Source organism: Siniperca chuatsi, linkage group LG14 (assembly GCF_020085105.1).
Source record: "Siniperca chuatsi isolate FFG_IHB_CAS linkage group LG14, ASM2008510v1, whole genome shotgun sequence".
NCBI classification, from domain to species: Eukaryota; Metazoa; Chordata; class Actinopteri; order Centrarchiformes; family Sinipercidae; genus Siniperca; species Siniperca chuatsi.
Window position 1 is genome coordinate 11,844,725 of NC_058055.1, and position 13,809 is coordinate 11,858,533.

At 38.9% G+C, this 13,809-nt stretch overlaps 2 protein-coding genes across 5 annotated transcripts; one reads left to right on the forward strand and one right to left on the reverse strand.

The window, feature by feature from the left end:
- Positions 1–1,367: 1,367 nt before the first annotated feature.
- xrra1 (X-ray radiation resistance associated 1) lies at positions 1,368–7,960 on the reverse strand. Of its 3 annotated transcripts, none has more exons than XM_044223003.1 (17): positions 7,714–7,960; positions 6,708–6,844; positions 6,524–6,595; positions 6,360–6,432; positions 6,160–6,257; positions 5,444–5,592; positions 4,271–4,378; positions 4,062–4,180; positions 3,906–3,958; positions 3,707–3,796; positions 3,528–3,621; positions 3,313–3,431; positions 3,073–3,216; positions 2,738–2,888; positions 2,517–2,632; positions 2,284–2,389; positions 1,368–2,205 (listed from the first exon to the last, which is right to left on the reverse strand). In XM_044223003.1, the coding sequence occupies exons 1-17, from the start codon at positions 7,802–7,804 to the stop codon at positions 2,021–2,023; spliced, it is 1,905 nt and encodes a 634-aa protein (XP_044078938.1). In that variant the 5' UTR covers positions 7,805–7,960; the 3' UTR covers positions 1,368–2,020. The 3 variants fall into 3 exon arrangements, with proteins under 3 accessions (XP_044078938.1, XP_044078939.1, XP_044078940.1); XM_044223004.1 differs by having other exon boundaries at positions 6,708–6,861; positions 7,714–7,904; XM_044223005.1 differs by lacking the exons at positions 6,360–6,432; positions 6,708–6,844; positions 7,714–7,960 and having other exon boundaries at positions 6,524–6,568.
- An 82-nt stretch (positions 7,961–8,042) lies between these two features.
- neu3.1 (sialidase 3 (membrane sialidase), tandem duplicate 1) lies at positions 8,043–11,361 on the forward strand. Of its 2 annotated transcripts, XM_044223007.1 has the most exons (4): positions 8,043–8,173; positions 8,532–8,668; positions 8,854–9,093; positions 9,206–11,361. In XM_044223007.1, exons 3-4 carry the CDS (start codon positions 8,869–8,871, stop codon positions 10,211–10,213), a joined length of 1,233 nt encoding a protein of 410 aa, XP_044078942.1. In that variant the 5' UTR covers positions 8,043–8,173; positions 8,532–8,668; positions 8,854–8,868; the 3' UTR covers positions 10,214–11,361. The 2 variants fall into 2 exon arrangements, with proteins under 2 accessions (XP_044078942.1, XP_044078941.1); XM_044223006.1 differs by lacking the exon at positions 8,043–8,173 and having other exon boundaries at positions 8,515–8,668.
- Positions 11,362–13,809: the final 2,448 nt, after the last annotated feature.

Sequence of the window (13,809 nt, forward strand, 5' to 3'; positions counted from 1 at the left end):
GACATATAGTTAAACTGCATATGGTGTTGTAACTTCAAATTTCTAATATTTGAGATTTTTGTGACTATAACAATACATTGTTGACAGCTCTTTGCTCATATATTGAGCATCCTACCATGTGTAGGATAAGCTGTCCTTTTAGGTATCTTAATAACTGATTTTCAAGGACAACAAAGTTACTGCTCTCAGTCGGGTCTGTTTCATTAAAAGCATTTTTAAATTTTGGTTATAATAATTTAGATCATAACTCAAGAAAGCTTTGCAAATGTTTTTGAAATAATGTAATATATATTATGATAATATAATGTATTTCAAAATATTCAGAAAATAAATGAATGAAAATGTGAAACACATGTCATAGAATGATAACGTACTAGATGCAGTAACCATAAAGTATCCGCTGGCTGTATACGAAAAGCACTGTGCATACTGTTTGCAATACATATATTAATTATCAGTACATCAGTTCAATACAAACAGAAGCAGGGAAACATCCACACATGAATGGAAAGTAGAATCCCATGAAATATCTTCAGAGTACCTATTGATTTATTCCACCTGGGCTGAAAGTGCATTCCACATCTGCAAGCTGCTCTGAAGAGAAATAATTGAAATCATATGAAGGACAAGACCATGAACTCGAAAAGGGGATGAGCAACAAAAACGGACCATGAAATGAAAAAGCATCCATTGTAAGCTTGTAGGAATGTCAAATGTGACATGTGTTGACATGGTGTTATAAGTCATTTTCATGTACGTGTTTAAGAATGTGGACTGTAAATCATATGGAACTGCAGAGGTCTGTTTAAAATCACGAACACCTACTGCTCCACCAAATACTGCCCAGTACAAATGATCACAGCTGGCTTTACTAAAGGATAATACTGAATTCATCACATTGTTTTATCTAAGACCTATAAGTGGTACACTAGACTCAACACACCAGAAGATATTAGACAATGGTCTATCAAACCTATTACCTACCACTTTGCAGTATAAATGCTCTCTAGCTGATTTTAAAGTGTTAAACATTTTACATGGCAGCAAACCACATCCTCAGCTTTAGCCTACTATTCGTTGGTTGAAAAAGTCCACCTTGTCAACAAATGTATACCCTGTCCATTCTGATCAACTAAACAGTGTACAATATTTTCACATCACTGCAGGCTCTAACTAGTAACTTAATCACTGTCGTTCTAAAGTAACACTCGTAGCCAGAAGTCTTGTTTTGTACCTGAGTAGCGAGGTAGCATCTATTCCAAGGTTGACAGCTTTGCTAATGCAAAGTTTACATTTCTAGAGGTTATTGCCCCAAAATATGCATAAACAACACTTATATTTTCAGTTACCACAGGGCGCGTTGTGGATTTTGTTTTGATATTTTATTCATCTACACAATTCTGTTGTCTTTCTTCACTGGTCAGAAGGTGAAAAGTTAAATCAGTGAAGGAAGTCAGAGCAGTTGCATATATAGCGGCGTTGCTTTATTGCCCCAGGACACTTCAGCAGAGTGGAGGCTTACAGGATGTGTGCTGGAGTCCACATCTTCTTCACTAATTATCACAGCCTGTTGCCTAATATTGGAATTAAACACATCACTAGTAACTACAGGCTGGGGTGTTCAAGGAGATGCTTATAGAGACAGGAAACACTGAAACCTCTTTTTAGACTGAAAAGATGCAAATGTACACAAACCGTTTAAACTTGCTCTCCCCAGCAGAAGACCCAGTCAACATTTTATTGTTACAGCTAGAGACCCACAGTTGATGCATACTATGCATGCATGCTGGATTAATTCTGGTCATAGCAGTGGTGGTGCAGCTGCTCAAGACCATCATCTATCCTTGTCACCGTAATAATCAGACATACTGATTGGAACACACAGAAACACAGTCATTTCAGCAGACGCCACCCATGGTTTTCGCATCAGTTGTTCTCACACTAAATGTATTCCAACATCAACAAAGTGTTACTGAAGACGAGAAGAAAGTCACAGTTTAGCTAAGCACTTGAGTTTGTATTAGGGCATCTGCACAGGTGGAGGTTCAGCTCCGTTTTGGTTGGTGTTTCTCTCAGACTCAATGCCAGCTGCTTGTTCCATTGTTTTCTTATGGACCATCTTGTACTTTGTCTTCATATCCCTCAGCAGCGATAGAGCTTCCGTATATTCTTGCCTGCTAACGCCCGTGCTGTGCATGGCACTGCCTGTACAGAAAACATAGTGTTGTATAACGAAAGGCCATGAAAGGTAGCTGACCATCATTGTATCAGAAATGTACATACTTAAGGAGACTTCTCTTATGGCTGTACTCTCTTTGATTTCCTTGATCATTTCATCAACCCTTTCAAGTGGCTGCTTCATTGGTTTCAAAGGTGGAAGTTCCTTAATCTGTGGACAGATTGAAACAGTTGTTGTTTTTTTAAGTCATAGGGGTATAACATTTTTCTTGTTCTTTACAGTTCTTGCTAGATTTATTATCAATTGACCGTAATATTGAGTGTGAAAACAAACAAACCCTTTTCTTTCTTTCTCTGTATGGTGTCTGGATGCTATCAAGTTTTGGTTTCGAGTCTCTGTAGACGTTAAGATTCTTCAGTGTGTGTTCCAGCATCCGAACAGCTGTTTGAATTCCTGTTGAAAGAAAAAAAACCCAACATGAATATCCCCCTTCACTATGGGGTGATTGTATAGCCAAACTTTTTAAGGGCTTGAGGAAGGTGAAGCCACTGTCCTCACCAACAGGCTCCACCACATCAGGGTTTGGTTTTGCATCCATCAACATTTCGTAGCATGTGAATCTTTCAGGAATGGCATCGTCCTTGTTTCTCTCTGCAGTTTCCTTCTCATCAGCTTGAAGATCAAACTCATACTCAGGAACATCTGTTGCCTGAAAATGAAACAACATTCAGTAAAGAGAGAAAATTATTTGAAATGTTGAGACGAAGAAACTGCGTAGGCACTTATGCACCATGTATTTCTGAAAAGCATATATAAAACCAAAGGTTATAGAGTTTATATTTCCTAACCGAGAGTAGGAATATGAAAATCACAAAAACTGGACATGTACATACCTGAGTAACAAAGAAGTGCTCTGTATCTTCTTGGAGGGATTCTGATGTTCTCCCGACAGTCACCTCACTTTTCTCAACTTGAGCAGGACGAGGTGCATCCCTCAGCAGTGGCTTCTTTGACACCTTTGGGATTCTTTCTTCCACCTGCAATACAAAAATAAACAAATAAATAAATAAACCTTTCATATAGTGAAATCTGGAGGGTCATGATCAGACATTAACATGGAGAACACCTCCGACCTTCCATTTTGGCTCAGTGGACACCTTCAGTGGGAGCTTCACAGCTTCCTGTGTCTTCTTACGCTTTACTGTTATCCCCAGTCTCTCTTGAAGGTAATAGGTCAGTAAGGGAGGGTCTCCTGTGTTCAAACAAAGGCATGAAGGCCGTTTCAGCATTGACAATTCAGAGCCAAGCTTTCAAAATGGCCTCTTATAGGAGACGAGAGAAGGGTTACCACTTCTCTGTGTGGCCAGAGGGTTGGAGTGAATATCGACTTCTTGCAGCATTGGAAAAAGAGCGACAGCCATCAGTGCTTCTTCCTCTGCAATCTGATGACAACACACTGATGAGACATGTCAGCTCGTTTTCCAAAAGGGCCATGGTTGATTTATTTGTACATATTATTCAACACACCTTGTTGTCAGCTAAACTGAGGAACTGAAGCTCTGGTAGTGGCAAACTGGATCCTTTGCAGTACTCGTCCCAGTTTTCCGTGGGAAAGAACTAGGGTGACCGATGCAGGCCGCACACAAGTTTAATACAGAGATTTAAAATATGAGCTGTAGAAACACAGTGATGTTACATCTCAAACACTGACTGCAGAATGAATTACCTGTGAGATTCTCTTGAAATGTTCATCAGTGTTAGGATTTGGCTCAGTGTTTGCTGGATTGAGGGGATAAAAATGACTAAATCACTATTTTACTGTGGATGTTGAGGAAACTCTGGCATGCAGGGTCCATTGTTAAGTTATTTACTGAACATTTACCAAGTCCCTCTTCTTCAGCTTGCTCTTCAGTAGAAGTCTGCAAAGGGTTTGAACAGCCCGTCAGTTGCAAATATGGTATTTCAGAAATGCGGTTCCCCTGTAGGTTTAAATACTTTAGCCTGTAATTGAAAATTAAAGTTTTTGTGATATACAAGTCTGCCTTAAGTAATATGTTGTTTTGTATAGCGAACTTCAAACCACATCATAACCTCTTAAGGTTTGTAAGACTGTTGAAGACTCCAGAGGACAGTTTGTTGTCGTCAAGCATCAGGACTTCAAGAGCTTTAAACTGTGTGTCTCCTTCTTCTTCAGCTGGCCTAGACAAAAAAAGAAAAGAAATACAGCAAATTCACCAACAACATAAAATCCATACTGATGAATACTGAACGCATCTCATAATGCAGTTCAATCCATAAAGTTAGAGTAACATACTATATACAGTATGTGTGCACGCCATTTTCTGCTCGACTCTATATACCTGGCTATAGAGCAGGTGTATTGAATGTCAGTACATTTGCTTCACCAGAATCAGGAGGTGTGAATTTGGAACACTTGTGCACCACCTCTTGGTCAATTTTAAAAACTGTTTCGAATGCATCTTGACTTTGTGGCCTTTCTCTGTAACTGTTATATTGTGAAATCACACCAATGTACTGATTAAGTATACTGATGCATGCATGAAGCAGGACTGATACATGGTGAGTTGGCGTACCAAATGATGACTGACCTGATTTGAAAGATGACTATAAAACTATAAAACATCGTTATTGGTTAAAGAACTTTGAATACATTACTATTCGTTCTTACTCATGAACCGTAACCATATTACCAAAGCATGGTAATGTTTTGTCAGAAAGATATTGTTTTATCAATCAAAGATATTTTCTGCAGTAACAGCTGTAAGAAGCAGACTGCAGGCAGCGTCAGACTGTAGTTAGAGAATGAATTTGCATTTTGCTCTTTCAATCTGCCAGCTTCTCCATGACTCATATCAAAGTTTTTTGTAATAACTTTTATATGGAAAGTAGGCTTTTTGCCACCGTCTCACTGGCAAAGCAGCCATTACACAAAGCAGTACTTGACAGAATGGACTTGTGTGGTGAAAAAGCCAAATTCACTGATTTAATCTATTATCTACTTGTGTTTTTGCTATTTTTCTCAGAACAAATGCACAAATACTGTTAGAAGAGAAGTGGATTAATTTGCGGTGATTTTTTAAATAAGTTTACATCAAAGTAGAAAGACAAAAGGATAAAACTATTAGCAAAGAAGAGCACATTTATGGGCTTTAACGCAAACTCATCTGAGCTGACACGGCAAGTTGTCTGATCATGTACCTAGTCACTCTTATATTGCTGCTTCATGGAAAATAAGGTACTAACAGTTGAGCGGCATCATGGCTGGACGATCCCAGATTAGGAGGAAGATGACGAAGCTGATTTCCTGTCAGATGAAGGACTTTTAGACGTGGAAGCCGACCGATGGAAACAATATCGTCATCTGACAAACTGTTGTAGGACAAATCCAAAACCTGTGAGGATTTAAATGAATTATTTAGATAAACGTAACCACATCACGAAGAGGAAATAGAAAAAGAAGAGGAGTTACTGCTACAAGCACCCATTAGAGTGCAAGCCTGAGATACTGCGATTCGAAATATTATCGATATTACACACTTATTAATTCTCTAGATTAGCTGCTGCTCTGCCCCGCTATAGCATGAATTCATTATGAACTTTACCCTCAGCAACTTTGTTCAAACATCACACAGGTACAAATACTGAAATTCTATTTTTTAAAAGGCATAATGTAGGCATCAATGGAGAAACACAACTTAAGTTGGCAGTACATGGTTTCTTTGTTTGTTACCAGTTAATATCAATTCCATTATGAAAGAGTAGCAGACATGAAAGAAGCTGAAAAATGAACAAAGGGAGAAGAAGAGAACACTTTGGATGGAAATAAAAGGCTTTCAAGTTCCTGTTAGGACTAAAAAAGTCATGTCAGGTTGTATATCACTCCTGTGGCATGTTAATAATCCAAATAGACAATATTAAAAATAGTAATAAAATGAGTATGTCAAAGCCAGTCGTCTTACCTCGAGATGAGGAAAGTCAGCAGCATGAAACGTCATGCTGCAAAGCCCGTTTAACGACAGATTGAGTTCTCTTAATGACACAAAACTGCTGAAAGACCCTGAAGAAACACAACGGACATTTTCTGAAACCCGCGCCTTTTTTAGCAAGAGGCACAAAATGTAATTGAAGGTAAATCTGCGTGATATATACGAATAATCACCTAAAGAGAGGGAGTTAATAGATGCATCGATGTAAGCTACATTGCAAAACACCTTGAGGTCCTCTGACTTGACCTGTGCACAGTAAGGAAAAAGGCTTTACCCAGTTTTCACTAACAGACTGCCAAATCATTTTAAAATGTGAAATGTGAAAAGTGATTCTTACAGAGTTCAGTTTCTGCTCACTGATGTCAACAGAGCAGAGCTCAGACGGCTTATCAACACAATGTAACTGGAGCTGCAAGAGACAAGTGAAAACTGTAATTGTTTGGGGTCACCAGCAGGCGGACTGATCTTGCCATCTTTTGTCAAATAAGCAATTCTCACAAAAGTAGATTTCAGTGCCTTACCAGGAAAAGTCCATCTAATGTGTTACCATGAGGAGTATCAGCTCCCCTGTTCTCACAAGTCTCTTTTATTCTTCTATGCACATTCCTGTATTTCTGCTCCTCTGCCTTTCTATAAGCCACAAGCCAATGACCAGCGCCTACAAGGAAAGTCACACTGAGTAAAATAATGTCAGCAGTTATTGTTTGCAGATTTACAAATGTAAACAGGCTATTAGGGCTGCCACTAACAATTGACAATCAAATTACTTGTTCTGTCTGACCAGCAGTCCGAAACCCAAAGATATTCAATTTACAATGATATAAAACAGAGAAAACCAGCACATCATCACATTTGAGAAGCTGGAAAAAAAAGAATATTTGGCATTTTTGCTTGATTAATGTTTCAAACAATTAAGTGATTATCAAAACAGTTGACGATTAATTTTCTGTCGATCAACTGTTCAACGTTTCAACTCTACAGTGAAGTGCATGTGCATTACTGTACAAACTATCAGCAAAGTAAAGAATGCATATTGTTTATATCACATCACATACTTACTGCAGACTAATGTCCTGGATCAAATATTTACTGAATTGTATCATTTGCCTAGATAGAGATCCTTCATGATTTAAATGTCTGTGCAGTTTCATATCTTAGTAATCTCATAGTTTATTACTTTCTGCCTGATTTAATAGTATCCCATGATTTAAAAAAAAGTAATCATTAGCTTCGGCCTGAACTTTGTCTCCCTTAAGACAAACTAATATTCTTCCAGTAGATTAAATGATTGCTCAATTGACAGAAAATGAATTGATGACAACTAATATTACCAAACATTTACATTTATGAATAGCTTTGGGGTCAAAAGGATGTATTGTAATGAAATAATCACCAGGCTAATTGTTAAAGAATAAAATTGTTAATTGTAGCCATTTTACTTAATAACAATGTAGTATAAGTGCCTTAACATGCTAAAAGTTTATTTTTAATGGGGTTTTTTTAATACGCTAATCTAATTCAACCCACCTTCTTTTCTTCGGCGGAGTAATGTCCGGGCTGGGAAACATTTGGTGGGATAGTTCTGTCCATCATCAAGTTTATAGGAAGCTGCAGTCATCTTGTTTGCTTGTGTGATCCATTTATCACGAAACAACTTTTTGTTCCAGTGCTGATTACGCTTTTTTCACGAACTGAACTGGCAAAACTACTTGCTACAATATCGCTATGTGATCTTGAGCTACACTGTAGCTGTATCCTAGCAACATCATGTATGACGAGCGCTGCTCCTCCCGTCCAGCGGGGGGCGGTAAGGAGTAAACATGGGTGTTTTCTTTACAGGCAAAGGCGGAAGAAACCCGCGAGCATAGCTAATCAAAGATAGAATTCAATGATAAGATAATAATCCGCCTAGCCAGTAAACTGTACTTTAAGTCATTAAATATCTATTATGACGAAGATGCAGCAGGTTCTCCATATATAACACAAGGTATCCAAATACTTATCAAAACGAATTTACGTTCGACCCGTGTTCGTTATCAATGGTTTAAAATGTTTAGCTAGCTAGCTTCTAATCGGAATTGACCACAGTGCGCACGCGTGACGCTGCATTCCGGTGTCACTGTATGTTTTTGATTACTCCTGTCCCCTAACAGTTAGTAGCTACTTTGTATGTGTATGTGTATGTGTCATTATGATATTGTGCTAGCACAATAAAATGAGAAACGCTTAACCAAACTGCATCTCTGGAGCTCAAGCTGACGCAGGCAGTTAAAGCCCACGTGTAGATTAGTCAAGACGCGTCTAAGCGAACACGGAAGTGAGTGTGACTGTGTGTCTCGCTTCAGTTCCGTCATCTTTCCTGATGAACCCATAGCATCAGTTTCGTGAACATCAGAGGTTCCTGGTGTGGCGTGAAATAATACGGTATAATGCCGTTCACGCAAAGATCAAGGGTGACAAATGTGAAGAGTGACAACTGAAGGTAAGGCTTTTCTTATGCACGCACAGTATACGTTAGATGCTCTTTGTAACAATGCAGTCAAATGTGTCTGTGAGGAGCTGCTGGAGTGTGAACTCTTCCTGTGACTCTGTGCTTTGTAGATTGTTATAACAAGACAAAAAACAAGCTAAGACTTGTCATACATTTGTTACATTTTCTATTAACAGGAACCCTGATCCACCATGGGAAACACACCATCAAAGAGTGGCAGCGGAGAGGAACCGGTCAAAACAACTTTGTTTGAAAAAGAGCCAAGTGGGATTACATACAGAATTCCTGCTCTCATTTATCTGAGACACAGTCATACCTTCCTCGCCTTTGCAGAGAAAAGATCCTCACCCTGTGACCACGATGCCAAAATTCTTGTTATGAGAAGAGGAACGTTGAAAGATGATGGATCTGTTCAGGTTATTATTCACACGCAATAAGCAGCAGATTAGCCTTTGCTGTGATACTGATAACTGTCAACATTACCTGTGCTCATCATTTTAATAGTTGTCTTTTGTCATGTTTTTCTAGTGGTCGTCCAGTCAGGAGCTGTCAACAGCATGTCTACCAAACCACCGCACTATGAATCCTTGCCCTGTGTATGAAAAAAACAGCAAAACGCTGTTTTTATTTTTCATCTGTATCTGGGGAAACACCACAGAGCTCAGGCAGATCATCACAGGTAAGAACAAGGCGCGTCTTTGCTGTGTTAGCAGCAGCGATGATGGGCAAACCTGGAGTCAAGCGAAAGACTTAACAGAAAGTGTGATTGGCGAAACTATCCATAAGTGGGCCACATTCGCTGTGGGTCCAGGCCACGGTGTTCAGCTGGAGAACGGCAGATTGATCATCCCAGCGTACACCTATTATGTCCCTTACAGATGCTGTTCCTTCCCCATTCCTTTTACGGTCTACCCACGTGCACTGTCAGTATATAGTGAGGACTTTGGCCAGACATGGCATATAGGCAAGATGCTTAGAAAAAAGTCATGTGAATGTGAAATGGCAGAGATCATAGACCACGAGGGCAGGAGTCATCTTTACTGCAATGCTCGTAACGCTGGAGGCCACAGATGTGAGGCCCTGAGTGAAAACAGCGGTGTGTATTTTGACAAACCCCACAGTGCTCCAGAGCTTGTCGAGCCACCTTCAGGCTGTCAAGGCAGCATCATTGGCTTTCCTGCTCCTGAATTTGTCCCGAATGATGACACTGAAAGCAAAGCGTGTGGCACATCGCTCTTGTCTCCAGACACACAAACCTGGCTCCTCTTCATCCACCCAACTAACAAGTCTAGTAGAAGGGACATGGGCGTGTATTTGAACCGATCCCCCCTGCACTCATCAGGATGGGACAGGCCCAGGATCATCCACAGGGGACCCAGTGGCTACTCAGACCTGGCCTATAACGGAGACAAGGATCAGTTTTCGTGCCTGGTGGAGTGCGGCAAAGAAAGTGAACTTGAGCAGATTGCGTTCATGTCGTTTACCCTTAATGATGTCATGCAGACGGGCAGTAAGAAAGAAAAGAAGATGCGTTGAATTGTGGTTGCGTTGAATTTTTTTCTGTATTAACAAAGCTCTCTAACATTCGCCCGCAACCTAAAGATCCAAGCAAAAGCCACTAAATATGCTGTGCAGTAACATCTGTCTGTGTTTACTGTCGTTCTACATTCTGGAGATGATAATGCATGTATGAGTTGTGTGTTTTTTTTGTCTCCTTGTTTACACGAAAAAGTAATTCAAGTCTTAATAGTATTAATATGCAACCAGCTGTATAAGGAAGGAAACTATTTTATATTGGTTGGCTGGCTGATTTCAAGCATGCTGTGCTGGACTGTGGTCGTTAAAACAGGCTTTGTGTGTAGCATGTTTGACAAGTACTTCATACCCATTTCTGCATCTTATTAAACTGTCAGTATTTTCTGAGCAGTGGAGAGAATTTGCCTACCTCTTTATTTTCATATGAAGATCATAGCAGGCCTTGTAAAGTAGAGCGTAGAGTTTCCTCCATGCTCAGCCTCTCCTTTACATTTAGTATACTCTGATTCACATATGCCTTCTACTCCACTGTTTAAACTTAAGCTGTGCCACAGCCTGTCAGTGCGCTGCCTTTTCTGTAGGTCACAGTGGGGGCCACAAAACTGGACAGAAAAGATAAACATTTACGTTTTACTTGTTACATCCAGCTAATCAATGAAGAGACCAACCAAACTGTACTATGAGTAGATGGATTAATACAGAGATACTTTCTGCAAGCTACTTTGTACTGTACACTGATTACTATTACTTTCATTTCAAAAGCAATATTTCACTTTATTATGTTATTTACTTATTTACTTTGTGTTTTCAGGCGCATTTAGCATGATTTCTGAGCAGGCTTTTCACCCCAATCATTATTCTTTAAGTGCAGGAGTATGACCAGGTATGATTGGCTGGCTGTTAGTTATCAAATTAAAGCATGTAACAGCAGATGAAGACTCACCATTTTAAAGCCACTTGGAATTTGCACACACAAAACCGTGTACTGAGCGACTTTAACAACCATCTTTGCCTACTGTGAGGCAAAATGCCTCGAGAGGATTCTACACTTAGTTTCATTGTGTTTTTGTTGACTGTTGTGGAAAGTGACAAAATCTGCATGAAACATGTATTTTAGTAGAAAATAAAAGTAACCTGTGATCACCTGACTTATCTTTTGTTCAATTTTGTACACATTTTTTCTGATTTTAGTGTAGTTACAGTAATTATTGGTTTTAACAACTGACTGTTGGGATAAATTTAAGAAGACAAGTTAAACAATAATCATCTGTCAAACAGGGGTAAGGGATAAAATAATAGATAGGGCATGGGTATGGTTTTAAAAGCAGCTATAAAAAACACTACATCAGCTGTTGAAATGTTGTGAAGGACTAGTGTGACGCGACCTGTGGGGAGTTGAGTGTGATTCAGCAGATGTGCAGACAGCAGGGATGAATTAAGGACAGGGAGGAGCGTTTTAGTTGAAGATAGAATGCGGATATTCTGTATTTTTCAAGTTTTCCAAATAATATGACATCTCTAGAGTTATGAGAGTGGTAGTTTTTGATAAACTGCAATTACCAAATGAAAACTAGCTACATGCTACTGCAATGAGGTTACATCTTCAGTAAAAGTTCAAAAGATAAGGCTAATGTTATTCAAAATGTTTCTAAAAAAGACCAAAACCAATAATATGTTAAATCTGTCTCTTTCCTTCGGACTTCAAAGCGGCTCCTAATGAAGATGTAAATCTTTTAAAACAGGTCACAAATTACATTCATACATTTTTTTAAAGGCTTAGTAATTTTCTAAAACAGCTGGGCATTGTAGTTTTTATCAAACATTACTCAAACAGGAGTAAATATTTCATTTGATGGTGTATGTAGCACTAACTACAGTGGCCACGTTCATGGTAATAATGGAACGTCTACCAGTGCGATCAAGTGGCTCACTGATGTGTTTTGAATAGTTTTTGGACAACGATGGAGGCCTATAGCACAGAGGAATAAGCTAGATCAGGATTTGGCTGCAGAGGCAACCCTCGTTAGAACATACAGCCTATTTGGGACTTCAGTGCTGTGCATGATCATTAATATAATCACTGAACTGGTACAAAAACAAAAACTAGGACAGGTATTAAGTGTACTTTATTAGATGTGGGGGCTTGTAAATCATAAATGTGCTCATCTACTGACCGGCTACTTCCTTGGTTTCTGTTTTTCATCACCTTATCCAAACAGCTTCTTCACAGGAAGGATGAATCATGCGGTGAAACCTGTTTTTCTCCGACAGTGTTGGTGGCAACACATCCAACGTTTTCCAGCACATATGATAATCTTTATCAGAGGGTGACTTACTGTAATACACACACATATGTTTTATTCTATCACTCTGATGATATCTGGGAGTCCAGAGGCTACCAGTGTTGGCGTCATAGATGTTTTCTGTTTGTGGTAAGCATGTGTGGTGTCCCAGCAGGCTCTGCTCTGTTAGCAGCACAGACAGTGCTGGACACACGGCTATCACATTGTTCTTGTACCATCCATTTGAATGACCCCGGGGCCTACAGGTGAAGAGCTGACAGACATTTGGAAGGATAACAGAAGTCCACTTAGTTTGTGGTCAAACTACATCTGTAACATGCTAAAGTGTAAATTTGGCACCTTGGTATGCTTTGTATTTTGATATGCAATTGTAAATCTGTGTGTGCACATGGTTAATAATAATTTTTCAAACCTCAATTGCCTAATAGCACAGATATTTAGTAGGTCTGGACCTTTGTTACACATATAATGAGTGTGCCTGCAAAACCAAGCCTTGTCACAAATGTCTGGTGGTGGAAGAATTCTCCGATCTTTTACTTAAATAAATGTATCAATACTACATTGTAAAAATACTCCATTACAAGTAAAAGTCCTGCATTTTAAAATCTTACTAAATAAAAGTACAGAAGTATTGTCAGCGAAATGTACGTAAAGTATCAAAAGTAGAAGTACTAGAATTAGCTAGTTTAGTCCAGTGATTCCCAACCTAGGGGTCAGGGGCCCCTCCAAAGGCTCGCCAGATAAATCTGAAGATGAATATGATTACTATGGTAGGAAAGAAGAAAAATTAAGTTCTGATATACAAATTTGTTTTCCGTTTTTTTCTCCTATCTTTGCTTTTGTTGTGAAATTTTGGAGAGTTTTACTTCTTAAGGCCTCCCAACAATAATAAAATAATTAAAAATAAATATAAAGTTTAGAGGAAAAATGTCTCTTTTGTGGAACTAAAATGTGACAAAGGGCTCCAACTCGAGACTCCTGTTTTGTAACAAGCCTCAAACATTGGGAACCACTAGTTTAATCTTAAACGATGAATTCTGTTTTATAAACTTGTGTTTTCTTTATGTAAAATCTTTATCTGAAAAATAACTGACAGATAAATGTGAGTAATAAAATACGACATTGCCATCTGAATTGTAGTGGAGTAGAAGTATAATGTGGCATTAAATGGAAATACTCAAGTAAAGTACAAATGCCACAAAATTGTACTTAAGTACAGTACTTGAGTAAATATACTTAGTTACTTTTCACTGCAAATGTCACCACTAACAATATACAAGAAAGCTAAAAGTT

Coding starts and splice junctions, on each gene's coding strand:
- xrra1 (XM_044223003.1), bottom strand. CDS start 7,804: ATGACTGCAGCTTCCTATAAACTTGATGATGGACAGAACTATCCCACC. Junction 5,593..6,159: donor CTGACTTTCCTCATCTCGAG/GTAAGACGACTG, acceptor AAATCCTCACAG/GTTTTGGATTTGTCCTACAA. Junction 3,432..3,527: donor TCTGGCCACACAGAGAAGTG/GTAACCCTTCTC, acceptor GTTTGAACACAG/GAGACCCTCCCTTACTGACC.
- neu3.1 (XM_044223007.1), top strand. CDS start 8,869: ATGGGAAACACACCATCAAAGAGTGGCAGCGGAGAGGAACCGGTCAAA. Junction 9,094..9,205: donor AAGATGATGGATCTGTTCAG/GTTATTATTCAC, acceptor ATGTTTTTCTAG/TGGTCGTCCAGTCAGGAGCT.